Raw genomic sequence first — 23410 nt, 5'->3', positions numbered from 1 at the left:
AAAGGGGGGAATTAGAATTCGGTGGCAAATGCAATTCTGAAGAGGTGGGTTTTGAGTGTGGTTTTAAACGTGGCAAGGGTGCGGGGCAGCTTTGATGTGAACTGGGAGGGAGTTCCATAGGGTGAGGGTATCAACTGAGGAGGCCCTGTTGCCTCCGGTTCATGTTGTTGTCTCTGGGATGTCCAGGAGACGAGTTTAGAAACTCTAGGCGCACTGGGGGAAAACCATGCCCCGGACTCATTTTTGAAGCTTGTGATTGGCTGAACCGGAGGTAGGGAGCGCTCCATTGTAGTCACTTGGACCGCGGCAGAGGTGCACCAAAACCTAAACCTAACCTTAACCCTAACCCTAACCTTAACCCTAAGGGGCGGCATAGCTCAGGGGTAGAGAAACTGTATAGAGCACAAAGGGTTCCCAGTTCAAATCCGGGCTCCCCCTGAGTTAATGTCGAAGAGTCCTTGGGCAAGACTCTGAACTCCTAATTGCTCCCATTGAGTAGGTTGGTGCCTTGCATGGTTTCCTCCGCCACCGGTGTATGAATGTGTGCGTGAATGGGTGAATGTAATGCACAATCTATGAAAAGCGCTTTGGATAAAAGTGCTATATAAATGCACTATTTTACCCTTAACCCTAACCACGCTAGTGAATGCTAACCTGGTGAAATGCTAACCTGCCGACACTGGTGAAAATGAGCGCTCCTTCCCCTGGTGAAAATGAGCGCTCCTTCCCCTAGTTAACCTAGAGTTTCTAAACTCGTGTCCAGGAGGTTGGCATCAGACCTGAGGGACTGGGAGAGAGCTAGGGGGAATGGTGGTAAAGTGGTGGAGCTTGGTTGTTGAAGGCCCTTTACTGTAGGTGATGAGATCTATTCAGTGTTTGACAGGGAGCCATGTGGAGGTCACAGGATCGGAACGCAACGCATTAAGTGACAGGTTTTGAGCTTGTAGATCTGCTCCTTTTGATTCTTTAGAATTTGAATACCGGAAAGTAATAGTTTTGGACATACTGGGTGCGTTCGGGAATGCGCACTCAACGCACTGGTGTGCCATGTTGTTGTTCGTTTATTCGGTGCACTTGGTGCATTGTCGTTCGGAAATCCAGTGCGCTGCGCACCGGGTGTGCTGAGTGCATGCACTGAACGACTCTACACAGAAGATGGGGTTTGGTGATGTGGTGCAACAGTGCAGTGTTTTGATTGGTTGGTTTTCATGGCCATGTCTCGAGCGCTTCTCAGCTTTATTGATCGCAACATGCACCATATACGGCTTGATGGGTCCTTTTGATGTTTATTGTTACACACGCATCAACGAGTAAACTAACAGCAGGAAGGCCAATGTTGTGAATTAAATTACCTTTCAATAGCAACGTTACGTTAGCAACTGCTGCTTTTCAGGAAGTTTTCCTTCAGAGTTCAGACTGAAAACTCGCACAGCTGCCCCTTAACCGGTCGTTCATAAATAAGCCACACTGAATGCACTACGTCACCGCCCACTGCACTCACTACACAGGGCACACACCCGGTGCGCATTTCCGAACGCACCCACTGTATTAGGTTTCCTCCCGGCAGAGACATTATGTTATAAGCAGAACCACCGCTGAATGTGAAGGTGATAAAAAAATATAAAAACGCCCCCATGACGTGCATGACACTAGTCATGTTGCCATACCTTAGATAGTATTATTTTACCGCAGGCACAAGTAAACAACTGACTGAAAAAAATGAAAGAACAAAAATATGAAAAAAAAAACATTGCACCTGTGCTGACCTACTGAACAGGGGAATAAACTGTGTCAAGATAGAGGGGGATACAGAGATAAGTGTTGTGTAGATAATACCTTGTGAAAGCAACTATGTGGTTCTAATTTTCATTGTAGTTAGTTTAAAGTAATTTAATAACAAGTACATTTATTTTTACCCCCCCTGGAGCACCTGCCATACCTTGCCATACCCAATAATTGACACCTCTGCTCACAACATGTCACAATAGGAGGATAACATTATTAAAACCCATCTAGTGCCACCACTAGATGGAGCCAACTCCTGCTCAATGGCCGGCCGAAGCCCCATAGACAGCGCTGTAGCTACGCAAGCCCTGCGCAGACGTGACGTGACGTGTGCGATGACTTTTGTGCGTGTCATCACTATGCGCCAGAAGGCCTTGGCTTCCATTACCTCTAGGCTAATGTTATTGTTAACTCTATAACCGCTTTGAACGTTCCCGTTCGCCCCATTTTTCCTGGCGGCGCGCCGCCAATAGTACGTTCTTTGGCTCGTTCTTTTGTACCTTGTTTTGATGTCTGTAAACTGATGAGGGGTCGCGCGGGTGTGTACCGTAGAGACAGCTCCCATAAAAGTGCTCTCAAAAACCCACTGGACGTTAGCATCAATGGAGTAACAACACTCTTCCTTGTTATTTTCTCTCGCTCTATTGCTCTGTAGCGATTGAGCTGTCTTGACGGACGGGAGCCTACCGCGGCCATTTTCACATTCATTATTGCATGAGGCTGGCCTCTACTGCTCGTATAGCCAAGGTACACCTATTTAAGGAGAAAAGAAAATAATAATGATGAAAAAAAATTAATACATCTTTGTCTATAACATCGCAAAGGTAAGGTGCTTTTGCTGGCACAAAACCCAATAAATAAACAACAACATCTGGCAGTAAAACTGTTAAAAGCACATTTTTTCGGCTATTTTGCTGCAAATAAAGGCTGTCCTCTTCCAGAAAAGCATAGATTCCAATGGAATAAATCGGCGAAAAATTACGATACTAACGTTAGTAAACGTAGGACGACTTCGGACCGCCTACGTTTTCAATAATCAGCTTACGGTAAGGACCAAAGCAAGCCGACGCTTGCCGACAAAATGAGCCGAACTAGTTCGGGATCGGCACTCCGGATTGCGTCGCTAGCCGACAAATTGAGCCGAACTAGTTTGGGATAGGCACTAGAAGAGTTAAGGATATGGCCTTGGCCATAGTACAACATTCATTTACATTACTCGTAGTCATTTCTTTTTAAATTATCATTCGCCATAAACGTCCTGCACGTGCAATGTTTGTATATAAAACCCTAAAAGGCAAACAGGACAGTCTTTTGCATGTTATTATGTTCCAATTAAATCATGAATCACAATTATTAATGTTGACAATTAACCATCAACTAAGATGTAATGATGATGGTGACAGCCATTGCTGCAGACATGAAGGGCCGTGTCAGTATGAATCATGCATGTCTCTCCATCTATCTCCATCATGTGTCTCTTAGAGGTTTTGATGTAAAGTTTAAAGTGAATTCAGTATGAGGACGTCTTCTAGGGATCATTCAGCTCTTTCATGTTCCACGCTGTTGGGTGGAAACCTTGTATGTCAAAAAATACTACTTTTCAGGAAAGGAACAAAAACCGAAGGATTAGTGACTAGCTCTAGGTCAGTGGTTCCCAAACTGGGGGTCCCCCAAATAATCTTCGGGGGTGTCCCAAGATGATTTCTCACTCAACAGTTAACAAACCAACTTACAGTTTAAGTGTATACGGGGTGTCCGCACATTTCTGAAGTTACAAATTAACAACTTTTAACCCTGCAAGACCCAAATTATTACATGCCAAAAAAAAGAAGAAAACATCAGATGGTGTTGTAGGAGTTCTAATCAGAGGAAAATGTAACGTTTGAAAATTAATAAATCCATAAATCATAAATCATGTTCTAATTTGCATTTTGGGGATATTTTTCACAATAATAACATATGCACATTCTAATGGTCGCCAAAAGAAATGAGGAATAGCTTCAGTTAAAAAGTGAGATGTTGTTCGTCCAGACACTGGGATTTCAACTTCTCTGGGAGGTGTGAATGTCAGCCTCTGTGGGGGGTATTTATATGCAAATATCGTGGCCAATGGCATTGTAATACTAAACAATAGGATTTAATGGTGATGTTAATGTGGAAAAAGAACAGGAAAACTGATTATAACATTTAAAAAAAAATGATTTAAATTTTTTTGCCAAAAAGCATCGCTGGGCCTTGCAGGGTTAAGACCAAAATGGACAAACTGTCAAAAAATGACTTAAGAAAGAGATCCTTGGTCTAGTTTATTCTTTTCATTGTGACCGTATAGGTCACATTCAATATGAAAACCTGCAGCTCACGTTCGTCTGTGCGTAAAGTTGTACTGTGGAGATCCAGGTTCTCTGGATGCGAGAAGCAGCCATGGTAGAATGCATAACGCTGCTCATATCGTCTGCCCTTCCTCCTGCATCAGCGCTTTAATTAGACTAATTAACACCTAACGAGTAGCAGGGTGAAGGTGACATAAACCTCACCCTCCGTTCGCCCCCTGTGCTCCTCGTACCACGAACCCTGACACCCCCCCCCCCCCCCCCCCCCTTACATCTGACACATACGCTGAGAGCACCACATGTGCCATTAGTCGCGTGATTTTGTGTAGTTAATTGCGTGATTAATTGCATAATAAAGGCATGTTTTTTTGTGTTTTTTAACAATGATGAACTGAAAAGCAATGAATTGTATACTCAGCAAGATACATCTATTATATATATATATATATATATATATATTTCTTTATTATTCCTATTATTATTTATTACTTTTCAGGTATCCACATATAATTACATGGCCAACATATAGGGATACCATGGGAAGAAAGTTGCAAGTCATAATTTAGTTTAAATGTGAAACATTTTGGAACACGCACGCACGCACGCACGCACGCACGCACGCACGCACGCACGCACCTGACGCACGCACGCACGCACGCACGCACGCACCCCCCCCCCCCCCACACAAACACACACACACACACGCACACACACACGCACACACACACGCACACGCACACGCACACACACACACACACACACACACACACACACACACACACACACACACACATACTTTCCTGTATCACAGGCTGCAGCAGCTTCCATGTTTCACTGAGACTCCCTGCTGTGACTCTCCATCTCTCTATAGATCAGTGACTCTCAAACCTTCTCATTTCCAGGACCTCCAGTTTAAGATGCAATCTCTAAGAATCCAGTGAATCCTCACTGTTCATTTAAAGTGTATTATGTCAATGATGTAATTGTAATTTGTATGGCAGAGTAGGTTAATATAATATAATAATAGAATAGAATAGAATAGAATAGAATAGAATAGAATAGAATAGAAATTATACAATATAACAAGGGTGGTTGTATTTTGGTCACCCTTCTCTTCTATTGAGACATTTAGATCCTATGTCCTTCTAGAACAGAAACAGAAAAGAAACAATTACAATTGCGGCCATCAGTGATTTTGTTACGCTCGGTAGAGAAAGGCTTGTTTTAAACAATTACATGATCCGGAGTTAGATTACGAGATGAATCCATTTTAGTGAATCTATAACATTGGCCTGTATGGAAAACCTGGATTTCCTGATTGAGTTATCTCTTGAGTTATGCATTGTGGGAATTTGGATTTTTCTCTTCAGTCGCGGGCCTGCCGCAGAACGCAAGCTACGGTTTATTATAAAACCTTTTCGTCAAGCTCGCCGACGGCACTCAACGACATCAAAGAGACACTCGCCAATCTTGTTGACGGCATCCAGTTTAATAATCAGAGTTAAATCAGTGGTAAAAACGTCAGCAGACGGGTTCAAATCCAGGGTACACAGAAAAGGAAAGTTAGTGCAGCTTTAACTCTGACAAATGGTGTAAACATGTGTACAATCCCTACTTGGTTACAGACTCGTAAGGGTCCATTTTGGACGCACATAATGGTCCTCAGGGCCAGATGTTGAGAACTTAGGCCCCATTTACACTGGCAGTCAAATCCAGCCTAAATCAGATCTGTGTCACATCCAGTTTGGAATCTGATTTGTTCCGTGTGACCATGAAACCATTTAAATCAATCGGATAATTTCAATATGGATGTGGCACAAATCTGATTCAGGCTGGATTTGTCTGCCAGTGTAAATCCAGCCTTAGTGCACTAGAAGAACAGAGCAGAAATGAAGCATAGCGCAGGACACAAGAGTTTTGCCCGCCCAGTATTAATCAGCTGTCAGTCAGATCCTTTCCTGCTCTTATTCACAGATCCGCTGGTCATTACGTCACACAGTCTTCCTCCAATCAGAGCTCACGCTCAGTAAGGGAGGCTCCGTTAAATGTGTCTTGCTTTCTCTATAGCTCTGCTTGTCTGGATCTGAAGCCTCAGATCTTTCAATCTCCACCTTTTGATCAGAGTCCGGCATAAGCTCAAATAAAAGTGCTTTATGTGTGCGGATTCAAGCTATTATGCCAATGTATTGCTATTGTATTACTATTGTATCCCTATGGGGCGGGGGGCATGCATACAAAATACAGGGAACATCTCCGAACGCTGTTCCTGACTAAACAGTAGCAGTGAATGAAGCCATGATGTGCACTATAGCTGTAGTAAATCCCCCCACAGTGGGGCTCCATGTCTGGGCACAGAGAGGCAGACACAGGGGGGCTGGGGATGGCACTCTCCAGGGGCGCGGGGGGGGGGGGACTGAGTTACTAGGGCCCAAGGTGGAGGGGCCTGGAATTATTTTATCCTTTAGCTATTGAAAAATAGCAGATATACAAGCTCTCTGCGAGCTTGTATCTGCTATTTTTGAAAATGTGTCAACATCTTTGAATATATGTATTTTTTAAGTTAATAACATTTAACATTAATTTTGTTACTCAAATTTTGCTTCTGGGGGGTCCTTGGAACTAAATATTTTGAGATGGGGTTCCGTGGCCAAATACATATCCTTTTGGGGGTCCTTTGAATGAAAAGGTTTGAGCACCACTGACATAGAAACATAGTTAAAAAGAAAAACATAGGATCTTATAATGATTTGAAAAGACTAATTAACAAATTTACTAACTAACAAATTTTCAAATTTTTTCGAAAATAGCAGGTCTACAAGCTCGCAGCACGGCACTCTGTGCTGCGCTGTGAGCTAGCTTGTATATCTGCTATTTTCAATAGTTAAAGCATTACATAATGCGTAACAATGCGTCCCCCTATGAAGAACATTCATGGGGGCCGGCCCGCAGTGAATCCTCGTAACCAGGGCCCAGAATTTGGGTGCGACACCCCTGCTTCTCCCCAGAGAGCTAACGGTGTTTGTACCTCAGGCTGCCGGGCTGTTAGGACCGTGTTGATGATGTCGGCTACTCTGGTTCTACACTTTGTTTTAATAGAACATCAATGCTGGACCACCTGTGGTGAGACTGAACGCAGTGACGCTGCAAAGCTGTACTGAACACAGACATAGATAAATGTACCGCGGAGCAGAGGAGTCTGCTCCGTGGTACATTTATTTATGTGGCCAGTGGGGCTGTACGCTACATCAACAACATTAACGACTGTACGGTACATCAACGCCGCCGTCGTATTAACTAGGTCAGCTTGCCATATCTCCAATGAAAGTAATATACCTGAGACAAAAACTTTTGGTAAGACAGTATAAATGGTCGGGCCTATAATGTCCATTTGTAATGCATTATAATTACTAGAAGCCCAGCGTCTAGTCGGCGACCTGGCCAACTCGGAACAATGTAAATAGGGAATGAATGCCCCGCCCTTTAATGCAAACCCCATTATACCTGTTTTCATAGGACCCGTTTTGACCATCTGTCTGCCTGTGTCCATTTATGCCCATATATGGAGATATCTGTATCTGTCTGTCTGTCTGTCGGCGTCCATTTTATGTCCATATATGGAGATCACTGCAGTTATAGTTCTGGGTCCATTTTATGCCCATATATGGAGATTTCTGTCTATCTGCGTCCATGTTATGCCCATATATGGAGTATCTGTCTGTGCCTCCAACTGTGTTGCATAGGACCCGTTTTGAACATCTGTTTGCCTGTGTCCATTTATGCCCATATATGGAGATATCTGTATCTGTCTGTCTGCGTCCATTTTATGCCCATATATGGAGATCTTTGACCATCTGTTTGCCTCTGTCCATTTATGTCCATATATGGAGATATCTATATGGAGATTTCTGTCTATCTGCGTCCATTTTATGCCCATATATGGAGTATCTGTCTGTGCCTCCAACTGTGTTGCATAGGACCTGTTTTGAACATCTGTTTGCCTGTGTCCATTTATGCCCATATATGGAGATATCTGTATCTGTCTGTCTGCGTCCATTTTATGCCCATATATGGAGATCTTTGACCATCTGTTTGCCTCTGTCCATTTATGTCCATATATGAGGGGGCATTCATTTTATGCCCATATATGGAGAACGCGCGTGCCCGTGGGACGAACGGTTCTCGAGATACGCGGATTACATACATACACACTCACAGAGATTTTTTGTTGACTCATGTGGCGTACGTGATGTCAGAGCCATTTATGAAGTGATGTCACAATGAGTCAGAGCTTTCGCCGATTTCCTCCGGAACAGCCTGATGTCAACAATCCATATATGGAGATATCTGTATCTGTCTGTCTGCGTACCATTTTATGCCCATATATGGAGATCTTTGACCATCTGTTTGCCTCTGTCCATTTATGTCCATATATGAGGGGGCATTCATTTTATGCCCATATATGGAGAACGCGCGTGCCCGTGGGACGAACGGTTCTCGAGATACGCGGATTACATACATACACACTCACAGAGATTTTTTGTTGACTCATGTGGCGTATGTGATGTCAGAGCCATTTATGAAGTGATGTCACAATGAGTCAGAGCTTTCGCCGATTTCCTCCGGAACAGCCTGATGTCAACAATCAACCCTGCATAAGGAGATTCCGAACGTTTCGCGCCGGTTCGGGAAAACCGCGCGTCGGGTCGGGTCGAGACCCGGCACTGCACTCCGTGCCGCGGCGGGGAACGCGCGTGCCGAATCTGAAGCCGGTGGGACGAACGGTTCTCGAGATACGCGGATTACAGACACACAGACACACAGACAGACAGACAGACAGAGACTTCTCGCATTTATAGATAGATAATGCACTTATATGACTCATTATTGCCACCGTTATGTCGCAGTTACTATCAAAACGTCCACCGGCAGTCTGTCTTTCAGTCTGTCCGTCACGTCACACTTTTCCCCTTCTCATATCTCCGCCACTGTTGCCCCTATCCATGCCAAATGTTGCATACACACTCCTTGGCTGCCAAACCACAACCTCCACCCCACATTTCTCACATGGCCCTCTTTGAGCGCCACCATGAGGCCGATTCTTGCAAAACACATTGTTGGACACTGCTCCTAGCCTCCTACAGATTTTGCCCTAAAATCACGCAAAGCGGTACACAGTATCTACTGTATAAAGTCATGTCATCAACATGGATCTGTCCCATTTCCCATTTTCCCTCCTGATTGCCTACCATTGCCTTCTAAAGTATAGTGTATGCGACCAGACGATCGCTTATCTCCCGATTAGGGAATCTTACTGGTGAATGTGTATGTTTATTTAGCATGAATAACAACTCTCTGCGATCGTTAACAACTTGATCATACAGTGTTCACAATAGCATCACACAAAAGCATCAACAGTAGCAGATCCACAAGATCCTCACGCCGTGTTTCTACTCTTTCTACTCTTTTCTACTCCGATCTTGTGGATCTGTCCATTTTTACACTTTTGCTTTTGAATCCTTAAAGAGTAACAGTGTTGGACATATGAGGTTTACACCCGACACAGAGACGATGCACGGTGGGTCTCATTAGGATTCATGCGACGCAACTCACTTTGAAATGAGAAACGCATGCGTTACTGCTGAGAATGCATGTGCGTGAGAGTGCATGCGTGAGGGTGTGTGTGCGCTCGCGCACGCACATGCGTATCATGCACATGTAAGTATGTGTTTCTGTGTGTGTACGAGGCATTTGCATGCATGAAGGCATGTATCTATGTGTTTACAAAGTGTGTAATTGTGTGCGTGTGCATGCAAGTGTGAATGACAGGGAAAAAAGACATAGGTCAGCAAAACAACACACACACACACACACACACACACACACACACACACACACACACACACACACACACACACATGCACAAAGAAACACTTACACTTCTTCACGCAATGGCACACACACACACACACACACACACACACACACACACACACACACACACACACACACACACACACACACACACACACACAGACACACACACACACACACACACACACACACACACACACACACACACACACACACACACGCACGCAAACACACACATCAACACACACTATCGTAGAGAATGGCTGTTTCGGTTGTTTTATCTTATATTATACTGGTCAAATAATACATTATACTAACAATAGCTGAGTGAGTAGAAAGACCAGACTGTCTAGTTCACTGAGCAAGACACTTAAATCCTTACTGCTCCTCAGGCACTGCATTAATATCACCCTCTGCTCAACAGTTAATCAAACGTTTATTTTAATTAATTGTCACACTGGTATTTCAGGCCTATTGCCATGCTTGTCATTGACTATTATACAATACATCCTATAAGCTGGAGGGACAGGAGGGTTGCCATTGGCCATTGGCCAGTAGATTAGATCCTATAGGCCTGGCCTGGCAGTGCCCAGATCGTTCCCATCCACAGCCTTGCGCACACAGGCATAGAAAGGTAGATGGCTCCTCCGGTTCTAGGGCGTTGGTAAAAAAAAAAAGATTGGCATTTTTTAAGGCACAGAAGGGGACGTTCAATAGGCCAATCAGAGGCCGGGACTCCCGCTTTACCAAAGGCACTTTCTTTGGCAATGTAAACGTTTGTCTCCTCATGCCAATAAAGCTCCTTTTAATTCAATCTAAGTCTCGGAAAAGACAGACTATGATTGGTCAGTAGTCATTTGTGTGGCAAATGGTAAATGGTGCATTTATATAGTGCCTTTATGATATGATAGTTACCTACTCCTCCCGCGAGGGAAATTCAGATATGAGACTGAAGGGTGCCCAACCCAGCTGCTTTTTTTTTCAGCTTAACCCAGCTGAACCCAGTGCAGCCCACAAGGAGCGCGAGGGGGGGAGCTGTGATAGCTGGAGCGGGGAATCGTACCTGCGACCTCTGGGGCCTCCGGAATCCTAGGTATGGACACTAACAACCGTAGCACAGATCCTGGCATTAAGGAGATTAATAGAGGAGGTGAAAAAGGACAACCTAGCAGCTGTACTGTGCTTCATTGACTTCAAAAAGGCTTTTGATTCTATCCACAGAAGCAAGATTGTGAAGATCCTTGAGGCCTACAATGTCCCTCCCAACATTCTCCGGGCTATCGAGACCATGTACGCAAGAACAAGGGCCAAAGTGGTGACCCCAGACGGCAGCAGTGAGGTGTTTGACATCCGAGCTGGTGTAATGCAAGGAGACACCCTGGCCCCCTACCTCTTCATCATAGTTCTAGATTATGCGCTCAGGAAAGCCATAGGTGGACGAGAACAAGAGCTTGGCTTCACGCTAACACCAAGGAGGTCAAGGCGGCATCCCGCAGTAGTTCTGACAGACCTGGACTATGCGGACGACATCAGCCTGCTCTCCGACAGCATGGAACAAGCACAAGAACTCCTGAGCAGGGTGGAGATAGAGTGTGCCAAAGTTGGTCTCAGGCTAAATGCTAAGAAAACTGAGGTTATCACCTATAACCTACCTGATCACTCACCTCTGACAACAACAGAAGGAGCTGTGTTGAAGGAAGTCAAGGACTTCAAGTACCTGGGCGCATGGGTCGACTCAACTGAGAAAGACCTCAAAGTAAGGAAGGCACTCGCTTGGAGGGCCCTGAACGGCATGAACAGTGTATGGAACTCTAGCCTCCCCCGCCAAATCAAACTTAGCTTCTTCTTTGCAACAGTGGAGTCTGTTCTCCTCTATGGCAGTGAATGCTGGACCCTGAAGCCAACCCTGCAGAAGTCTCTAAATGGGTGCTACACTAGAATGTTGCGTGCAGTACTCAACATCAACAGGAGCGCACATGTTACCAACAGGAGCCTGTATGAGGGAATACCAAGGGTAAGCGAGAAAATTGCCACCAGAAGAATGAGACTTGCAGGACACTGCCAAAGACACCAGGAGCTTCCAGCCAGCAAATTGGTACTGTGGGAGCCAACACATGGGCACCGGTCGCGAGGACGTCCCACAAAAACATACGTGGACGTACTCAAGGAAGACGTAGGGACACAGAACACCAATGAGCTGGCCAGATGTATGGAGAACCGAGTTGACTGGAAACAACGATGGAGGGCTCGTCTGAGGACGACCTAGATAGATAACCACTCAGCCACATACACACCGATGGCGGAGGAAACCATGCACCAACCTGCTGGAGCAACTAGGGGTTCAGAGTCTTGCTCAATGACTCTTCCACATTAACTCTGGGGGAGCCCGGAATCGAACTGGGAACCCTTCGGGAACCCTCTGTGTTCTAATGACGGTTTCTAGGGACGATTGCCATGCGACTAGTAATTCACCCTTCTGATTGGTCCCTGACTGACCAACCAGCAGGCTCTTTCTGTCTTGCCCCGCCCTGGTTCCTCCTTTTTTATGTTGAATTTGCTAAACATCATTTTTGGAAAAAAAATAAAACATTTAAAAACATGCCCTGTCACTATACTGCACCTGAGAGGCTCCTTTTTTTTACCGAAACCAAGTTTAAAATGACAATTCAATACACAAAATAACAATAAGAAGCAACTGAATTTCAATGGTAGTGGATGGAGAGAAAGGACTTTTGTCCCACCAAGACACAGCAACCAATGGGTGCGAAGAGGGGCGGGACAACGGGCGGGACTTGACAAAGGGTGAATTGCCCCCTAAAATGACATCCAGTCTAGATGCCATTGATCCAATTATTGAACAATATTCAGAAAGTGACCTCGACTGGTCCTGGTGTTTGTGTGTGTGTGTGTGTGTGTGTGTGTGTGTGTGTGTGTGTGTGTGTGTGTGTGTGTGTGTGTGTGTGTGTGTGTGTGTGTGTGTGTGTGTGTGTGTGTGTGTGCGTGCGTGCGTGCGTGCGTGCGTGCGTGCGTGCGTGCGTGCGTGCGTGCGTGCGTGCGTGCGTGCGTGCGTGCGCTATACTGTCCAGTCGAGCTCTTTCTTTTGACATAATGATAAAACAGTCTTCAAAGGATCACAGATGAAAGATAAAAGGAGAATGGCTTCCCCCCCTTCTCCCATAGATCTCATGTCTTCCACCAGATGCATGCTCAAGGCTTTGATGTACAGGTGGGTTTAACCACTCGAACCCCAGGATCCATTTTCCGGGAGGGAAAAAAAGATTTGGTGGAGCTAAAGGGTTTCAACAGGAACCCTTATTGGGTCTTGTCCTCAGAGTAACCACAGGGGGTCCGCCAAATCTCCAAATCTTTGTGTGACAGGGAACATTGGCAGAAATGTGCAGATCTACAAGCACACAACACCTCACGCTTGTGAGCTCGAAGATTGGCTATTTTCGGAGGGCTGGGGTGGAGGGGGAAAAGAGCAGACCAAGTACAGAGCCAGCGGGTGTATACACAGACACACAGACATAGATTTGACTAATTTATAGATAGATTTCCTGTTTTGTGCAAGTTTTAAACCCTGACCTTTAAAGCCTTGAGGTTCTTCTTAAACACTTAATGGCGTATCATAGTACAGTCTGCGGTGATAAGCTATCACCGCGGTGTAGTCTTTTAAAGTCAGAAAACTACAACATTACGCGGACCTAGACATCTCTCCTCTGTTTTTACTTTCAGACATCTCCCCATCACCCTGTTCACTGATTGGTCAATCATCTAGACCAATCAGTGTGCCCCTTGGTTTTAGAGGCACAGAGGCGCGGTGATTGGACTTCACTGTGAGTCCGTGACTATGATGGCCATCACATTTTTAGGTGATAGCTTATCAACTAAAAATTGAGGTGATAGCTCATCACCTTGTACTCTGATAAAGCCTATACACCTTCAAGAGACAGTCAAAAAGAAAATAGCTGATGTACAAGTCACGATGTGACTTGTGACTGTGAGAGAAAAGTGCACTGATACGCTCCCTTTAAAACTAAGTATTTTAGTTTGAGCCGCAGCCTATGTAGTGCTACTCTATATTGTCCAACATGCATACATTGTTATGTAGATTCCCGCGGAGCTGTGGTGTGTCAGACATTTCTGGGTTCACATCCACACTATGACTGTCTGACAGGGTAGAAAACTCTGCAGAGAGGGAAAACGAGCCATAAACTACAAACTCCACCATAATCCAGGAGACAGGTGGTTGCTTCCTGACAACTGAGCCCATCATCTTCTCCCGGGGATAAAAATAGTGAATGCAACACACACACACGCACGCACACACACACACACACACACACACACACACACACACACACACACACACACACACACACACACACACACACACACACACACACACACACACACACACACACACACACACACACACACACACACACACACCTCCCTCCCCCACACAAGAGGCGGAGAACTGTGTGTCAAACATCTTCTCATGCTGTCATGCAGGAGAAAAATGCTCTGCAGCGTGGGTGGGAAGAGCAGCCAGAAACTATAGTCAGATAAAAATACAAATTTTATATTGTTACTTTGACCATTTGAACCTTAGCGTCCCCTATTCTGCTTTGTAAGCACTTGTATGTCGGCTTGGGGCTGACCTAGCCTATTAAACGACCAACTTCCGTAATCCAGATCCAGAAATTAAATGGTTTCCGGAAGAGGGTGGTTTACGAGGCTGGGGCTGACCAGTATACGATCACATGTTCACTGTGGGCTGGCCAGTACAACCACAGTCTTTTACAGTTGGTCACTGGGAGCTAACCAATGCAACCACAGTCTTATACTGTTTTACTGGGAGCTGACAATTACAACCACAGTCTTATACTGTTGTTCACGGGAGCTTACCAGTACAACCACAGTCTACTATTGTTGTACTGAGCTGACCAGTACAACCACAATCTGCTACTGTTGTACTGGGAACTGACCAGTACAGCCACAGTCTTCTACAGTTGGTCACTGTGGGCTAACCTGTACAACCATATGCCTTGTTGTACTTAATCTCGCATGGCCAGACTGTTAACCACCTCCCACAATTGGCAAATGCTTCCGACCAGTCCAGTACACCAGTTGAATACGACAAGTCTTCTACTGTTAAACTGGGAGCTGACCAGTACAACCACAGTCTATTAGTGGATAACTGAACACAGATGGAGGGTGGTTCTAAATGTAAAAAAATAAAATAACACCCAGTGTGAAGTGAGCGGTGCCTTTCATGAGTTCATTTCATTATTGTGCCCCGCGAAGCTTGGCCAATGCCAGGCTTTGCGAGACACACAGACGGACATACACACAAAGCCAGATGTAGGAGCGGTTAGCACAGCTCAAAGAAGAAGAGAAGTAAAAAAAAAAAAGTACATGCAGTAAAAAAGAAGCGGACAGTCAACCTGATGAAGAAGGCTGCAGCGGCCGAGGGAGGCGGGCTGGTCTGGGTGGCGATGCTGTGAGCCTCTGGTTTAGGATGGCTGTCAGTGTTACCAGCCATGGGAACACAGTCACTGTCTGACCCCATGACCTGAGAGAGAGAGAGAGAGAGAGAGAGAGAGAGAGAGAGAGAGAGAGAGAGAGAGAGAGAGAGAGAGAGAGAGAGAGAGATCTTTGGTGGTGCCATAGTTTTTTACTTTTTCTGGTTTTCATGTGTCTAGGTAGGAGGTTGACAGTACTTCATTAGACCCCCTGGTGTGGTTGTTATGAGCAATTATGTATTCCCTTTGTATTTTGGGTTTCTTCCTTGAGGCTGCCACCTTGTGGGTCTAAAGTGCCGATCCAAAAACACAGATAGATATAATCATCCCCTCCCCTTTTGCCATTCACCCAACACTGTGGGTGTGGCTAACTTCAGCTGGGTCACCACCCACCATGACAACCACGCATACTTAATGAACTGGTGGGTGTGGCCACATAAAAAACGAATTTTAACTCTTTCTGCACACTTTTTTGGAAAAACATCTTCCTCCTAGTATAATCATAATACCTGATAATCATGTTTAAGGGGGGGGGGGGGGGGGGGGGGTATCATGGCACCCCATCTTTAAAGATCAAAAATCAACAACAACCAAAAAAGTGTTCTCCTCGGAGTGCAGGTCTCCGCCCTAGGCCAGGTTGCCTACAGTGGTGTCAACAATAATCGATTCAGCGATGCAAAATAGCAGATCTACAAGCTCACAACGCGTCGCAGTTCGACGCATTGTGAGCTTGTAGATTGTCTATGTTCAGCACGCAACCAAGTGTAAAATCATTACGATGCCATCAAGGCATGCCAAAATACATGTTATGATATTTTGTCAACTAAAATTAGACTAAAACTGAAACTGTTCAGGTGAAAAAATTAAATAAATTATGACTAAAAGTAAAAGACATTTTATTCAAAAGACTATGACTAAAACTAAATACAAATGTGCTGTCAAAAACAACACTGATAAACACAGCTCCATTCATTCCACCCACGATACATATAAAAAAGAAAACAAAAACAAAACAAACAAAAAAAAAAACACCAGAGTTTTGTTGCATGTGTGCTGCGCTTCCCTAGTCCCTTAAACCGACGTATGAAACAAGAATACAGCAAGCCGTTCTATCCTTATGTTATGTGAGATTAAAACAGCCGTGGCCCGTGCCACAACGAAGCAGTAGCTAAGCTGATAGCATCATGTCAGCATACTGTAATGCGTGTCAGTCAGAACAATGTAAACCCTTGACGTCCGGTCGGTGGACTTCAAAATAAAAGTGCTTTGTCGAGTTATGGGAAAGTAAGAGTCTTGATCTGGTCTGTGGAATGTAAAATTACAACCTACTGTATATATGTTGGCCTATAATGTGCTGTTTTGACTGTTGGTACAAATAAAAAATAACAAGTGTGAACCCATAAATTCATAGCTATTTAGAAAAAAAAAGTATTGACAGGAAATAGCCAGAGAAAAGGGAGAACAGTTTGAAATCATCTGGGGCTGAGGCATCAAGTCTACTGTGGACTCAGTGTGGGTGAAGCATCAAGGCTACTGTGACCTCAGGGATTTTTTTTTATTATTTTTTTTAAGAGCCGAAGGCAAAACTGGGGGGCAAGTACTCAAAATGTTTTACTAAAGTCAAATCAATACTGCAATATAGAAATACTCTGTTACAAGTAAATGTCCGGAATTCAAAAAATCCATGGACGGAGTAAAAGTACAAAAGTATTGGCATCAAAATGTACTTAAAGTACCAAAAGTAAAAGTAAAAGAATCCAATTGGGTGATGTCATCATTCCCTTCGTCCATATTCTTTTTTTTTTTAGAGCCTGTGGTTTCAGACCATGCATATTTTTGTTGTTTTTAGCAACCATCTGATGCTGGACTGAAATGTGGAACTATAGGAGAGGTCTGTGTGTCACACTGTTTACACTACAAGGGTGTTTCTCCAGTGTGGATACCAGGGGTCCAGTTGTCCGGATTTTAAATGAAGCAAACATGGAACTAAAAGTTTGTATGATTGGCCGCTAGTTGCGCTGTTCTGGTACCAGAAGCAACATGTTCTTAATAGGATTCCATTCATTCATTCATTAATAAACATTGCCATAAATACTTCATGGTTCCTGTAGCTAGTTTAAACCCTCGTTTCAATCATGCGTTTTGTGAAAATATGGTATACAGTTGATGTTATATTTGATGTTAAAGCAGGGTATGCTGTAGGAGGGGTTTGTGATCATTGGCTTGTGATGATTCTTCTTCGTGTGCTTCCTTTTCTGCAAGCTCAAGAAGATGTCCCATCTATCCCTGTAGTTGCACGTGACTGTTGGCAGCCAATAGCATTCCTGGTACCCACATAAAAAAAAGAAATGGCAACACCCATTCATGGGCAAAATAAGCATAATTTTTGCAGCATAGAAACCAATGGGTTCCCACCGTCCATATTTCTTACAGTCTATGGTGTGAATACTGGTGGGCCTTCATGTCACCTGATTGAATGAAAATCCACAATTGCCACAATGTTAACAGTGGAAAGATTTTATTCCAGTGTGGACGTGCAGGTGTTTCTTCAGGTGATGGTTCTGACTGAAACTCTTGCCACATTGTTCACAGTGGAAAGGTTTTTCTCCTGTGTGGATACGCTGGTGGTTCTTCAGAGTACCCAGCAAACTGAAACTCTTCTCACATTGTTTACAATGGAAGGGTTTTTCTCCTGTGTGGACACGCTGGTGGTCCTTCAGACGAACTAACCGACAAAAACTCTTGTCACACTGTTTACAGTGGAAAGGTTTTTCTCCAGTGTGGACACGCTGGTGTGTCTTCAGGTCACCCGACTGAATGAAACCCTTGCCACAATGTTCACAGTGGAAAGGTTTTTCTCCAGTGTGGACGTGCAGGTGTGTCTTCAGGTTACCCGACTGAATGAAACTCTTGCCACATTGTTTACAGTGGAAAGGTTTTTCTCCTGTGTGGACACGCTGGTGTGTCTTCAGGCTAGATGACTTACTGAAACTCTTGCCACATTGTTTACAGTGGAAAGGTTTTTCTCCTGTGTGGACGCGCAGGTGTGTCTTCAGGTCACCCAACAAACTGAAACTCTTGCCACATTGTTTACAATGGAAGGGCTTTTCTCCTGTGTGGACACGCTGGTGTGTCTTCAGTTCACCGGACAGAATGAAACTCTTGCCACAATGTCCACAGCGGAAAGGTTTTATCCCACTGTGGACGGACAGGTGTCTCTTCAGGAGATGGATCAGACTGAAACTCTTGCCACATTGTTTACAATGGAAGGGTTTTTCTCCAGTGTGGACACGTTGGTGCACTTTCAACTTCCCTAAGTGACTAAAACTCTTGTCACACTGTTTACACGCGAGCTTCATGCGAGAGGCGTCGGATGCGCCGTCACTTCTCCCAGCCGAAATGGAGTCGCGGTAAGATCTCTGTTGTCCGGTGTCTTGTTCTCGTTTCTGGACGCTTAGAGAGCTGATGATACCTTTCTGACGGGAAGATGAGGGCATCTGACAGTAGAGGTCGCTGTGACTTCTTTCCTTGTGTCCATAGAGGACGTCCGGAGACACCAAGGCGCGTGAACCCTCGGAACAGGACACCTGAGTTCCGTACGACTGGTCCATCGTCGAATCTGCTAATGCTGGTCTGTTGGTGGCTGGAAGATCGTGTCCATGTATATTCTCTGTCACCTTCTCTTTCTCTTTCTACCCATCCAGTTCAGTATCTGTCTCTCGTTGTATCTCTCTATTATTTCCTTCGTCTCTCTGGGTTCGCACACTGGGCCTGTGAAGCTTGCTCCTCTCGGTCGTATACTCAGAATAAATGTGACTTGACTTCACATCTTATCACGCTGACCGGAGCTCTGGTCTGATGTCACACAACACAAACTGATGACATCGCTCACAACAATGCCGATTTGAGCGGCACCGTTGTAATGCATATGCATCCGTGGACGCCACTTGCAGTTCTATATTATTTATACATGCACATTTCTCTCTTAGGGTGGCAATACACTACAAGATGATCGGGGAATTGGAATCTGGTAGCACCAGACACTACAGGATAATCTTTTAAGATTCTCTTCAGATAATCTAAACCAGGGACCTTCTACACCAAACCTCTTTGCCGAAAATAGCTGATCTACAAGCTCACAACACCTCGCAGCGTGAGGCGTTGTGAGCAGGTAGATCTGCTATTTTTGGCTTAAGTTCTCAGAATAGGGTTCAAGTAGTTAAACAATAGAAAAAGGTTTCTATCACACAACGATTTGGAGGACCCCCTGTAGTAACTCTGAGGACCCCCTAGGGGTCCCGGACGCCCTGTTGAAGACCCTTGATCTAAACATGCACACACTACACGATTAAAATAAATCGGTGGGATTATCGGGTAGTGAAAGGCCACCTTTAAGCAGCCGCATCTATTTGTAATCCATACTTGCCATACTGTGTATTGCTTGTACGCCGGCTGTTTTTCTGGTGCACAACACAGTTGGATTTACAGGACTCACAGGGAGGTTTTCTCTAGTGACACAGACACAGGCGAGCAAGCGAGGGAGAGAGATAGATGTTTCCTCCAGAATTAAAATCAACAAAAAAATCGAATGAAACTAGGGCTGGGACTTTAACTGATTAATTGCGATTAATTAATTACAGAAAATGAACACGATTAAAAAAATAACACATTTTAATCGCACAGTTTTTGCACCACAGAACCTTCAGTTTCAGGCATACCGATCATAGCGATGCACGAATCAAGAAGAGACAACAACCGCAAAGTGAGAAGTAGCCAATCAGAGCGCTTTGCTTGAAATTTAGATTAAAAAAACTCACTTGTTGATTCACTCGTACAACAAAATGTGTTTTACTTGAAAAAAAAAATATTCTTGTGTAAAATATTAATATGCGATTAAAATGCGATTAATTGTGATTAATTAATTACAAAGCCTGTAATTAATTCGATATTTTTTTTTAATCGTATCCCAGCCCTAAATAAAACCTATAAGTGTTCATTGTAAAATCGTACCGGCAAACTGCAAATAATCAATGAAAAACTCAACTCCTACAATACTTAACAGAGCAACGTTCATGACTTAAAGCTCAGTCCAAACGATGGTGTATGAAGCCCCATGGGTCCTGTTATGAAGCCTAATGGCCAGTGGCAGGAAGGGACCGGCTGACAAGGACCAGCCCTAATTGGCTCTAATATGTTCCAGTTTACTATGCAACATTTCCTCGCTAACGAGAAGAGGGACACAATTATCTTTTTGAGCGGTGCTGTTGGAAGAGGAGCTATAGCTCCAACATCAGTCTTTGTCCGGTCAAAGACTGCTGTGGGAAAATAAATCGTGTTAAAAAATGCCCGGGACTTAAGTAAACTGATGCGTGGCCTACATCTTGGCACAACCGGCTCAACAGGGATGAACAAGTGGCAGCATCTGAACATTTTTTGCTGAATCACCACACCACATTTTTGTGTGAACTACTCCTTTAAGCTTTGAGAGACACACACACATGCGGTTGGCTTGATGCTCCATTAGTGTTCTCAGTAGGAGGATGCAGCTCGTTAGCCAATTAGCTCTGCTCATTAAGATTGACAGCTGGCACCCCGGCTCCCATTCCAACACCCAGGGGTGTCACAAGGGGCGTACTTCAGCTATTGAAAAATAGCAAATGTACAAGCTCAAAGCATGGCACAGAGTACCACACTGTGAGCTTGTAGATCTGCTATTTTAAAAGTCGTGAAAATGTGTGAAAATCTTTGAATATATGTATTTTTTAAGCGAACATTTGTACAGTAACAGAATCCTTGTATCCAGGGCCCAGAATTTGGTGTGACACCCCAGCCAACACGGTTAACAACATGACGCCATGCGTTCTGCCCTGCTCTGCGGCTAATGGCTAATTGTGTAACATATACTGGGCCTTAAAGGATTGTAGCCTAAATCCCTACCCTCCTTTAAAACCGCTCTGAAAGGGCACTTACAGGTGGAACTGGTAAGAGGACAAAGCCTAATCCTTTTGCTGCATGGTGAAATGAGCACCGCTCACTTCACACTGATGTGTGTTCTTTTTGTTTGTTTTTTACTTAAGCAACTTATAAGTGAAAGTCCTATATTCAGAATTTACTTGAGTTAAAAGCACAAAAGTATTGGCATCAAAATATACTTAAAGTGCAAAAGTATAAGTACTCATTATACAAAATAGCTAAAACAACCCGATCTACAAGCTCACAAACACATTGCATTGCCATGCATCGTGAGCTTGTAGATCTTCGCTATTCGCTGTATGGGGCGTGAGGGAGGGGGGGGTGGTCTGAGCTTTTGGCTCAGTAAGCGAGGGGTTCTTAGGAGAAGAAGAAAAGGTTGGTAACCACAGTGATGTGTAGGAGAAGCATCAGAGCCAAGGACGTGCAGAGAATGTTGGAGAGGCAGGGGATGACATTTCTAAAAGGGCCTTTTGGTGGAAATATCAAAAATAGCCGACCTCCGAGCTCACAACGCGCTGCACTGCGACGCGTTGTGAGCTTGGAGATCGGCTATTTTCGGTGCGTGAAATCACACTGAACTAAGCACCAGTAAGACGCCTAAGGGTGACACGCGACCTCGCCCTTAGGTCGTGCCATGTCTTGGCCGTCTGGCCAGTGATGTATATCGGACCAGTTAACCATATATGGAGACCCCTGGTAGTACCAGGGGTCTCCATATATGGGTACCAGGCTGGTACCCATATATGGAGATCCATGTACTGTATATGGAGATAATGCTGTGAGACCCCAAACATGCTTACTCGGTTATTTGTTATGTGAAAGTACTATGACGTCTATGACATCAGACATCATACAATCCCTTTTATGCCCATATATGGAGATCCCTGTCTGTAGAACCAGCCACACAGATAGGGGCTGTCTTCCTCCATAAATGGGCATTCCCATATTAAGTCCTGATAGATATGGGGCTTAATATTGATGACATCAGGGATCTCTATATAAGGACTTGAAAGGGATTCTGTTAATGTGGTTACCCTGACATCAGCGTGATGTCAGAGAGTTTGGACAAGGCAATTCTCTTGAATGGTGCCTTCGGGTATGGCATATGGAAAGGGGGGCATTTGCATTTCTTTCACCATAGTAAAAACTGTATTCATGGTCTGGAGAGGGCACTTTAAACAGACGGATAAAAGGGCAGGGGCTCAAGCCCCCTTTGGTGACTATGTGTGCACGTGCCTGTTCGGAGCAGCCGGGTCGGTGGGTCACCAAAGCAGAATAATGTGCTCACAGCAACACCACCTGTTCTACAGCCACAACCACCTGACACTGCAACACACGACTCCATTCATGTACAGTATACATACTGTACAATAACACAACCACCTGACAGTGCAACACATCACTCCATTCATCTACACCACCTGACACTGCAACACATGACTCCATTCAACTACAGTAAACATACTGTACAATAACACAACCACCTGACACTGCAACACATGACTCCATTCATGTACAGTATACATACTGTACAATAACACAACCACCTGACAGTGCAACACATGACTCCATTCATTCTACAGTATACATACTGTACAATAACACAACCACCTGACACTGCAACACACGACTCCATTCATGTACAGTATACATACTGTACAATAACACAACCACATGACACTGCAACCCATCACTCCATTCATCTACACCACCTGACACTGCAACACATGACTCCATTCAACTACAGTAAACATACTGTACAATAACACAACCACCTGACACTGCAACACATGACTCCATTCATCTATTGCAGGGGTTCCCAAACTTTTTTTGTCTCAGGGCACCCCATAAATATTTGTTTTAATCCGAGGCACCCCTACATTATAATTTTCACTCACAGCACCTTATATTTATATCATATCG

At 44.5% G+C, this 23410-nt stretch overlaps 1 protein-coding gene across 2 annotated transcripts in view; it reads right to left on the bottom strand.

Annotated features, from left to right (window-relative positions):
* Positions 1-23410, bottom strand: part of LOC308301359 (kinesin-like protein KIF26A) — a 161463-nt gene that overhangs the window by 78817 nt on the left and 59236 nt on the right. For both annotated transcript variants that reach the window (XM_080745321.1, XM_080745320.1), the window contains exon 4: positions 15437-15564. In XM_080745321.1, the coding sequence (XP_080601447.1) occupies positions 15437-15564 (128 nt within the window). The remainder of the gene's footprint in view (positions 1-15436; positions 15565-23410) is intronic.

This window comes from Nannobrachium achirus (genome assembly GCF_963921795.1).
Source record: "Nannobrachium achirus genome assembly, chromosome: 16".
NCBI classification, from domain to species: Eukaryota; Metazoa; Chordata; class Actinopteri; order Myctophiformes; family Myctophidae; genus Nannobrachium; species Nannobrachium achirus.
This window is presented reverse-complemented; position numbering and strand designations above follow the sequence as displayed.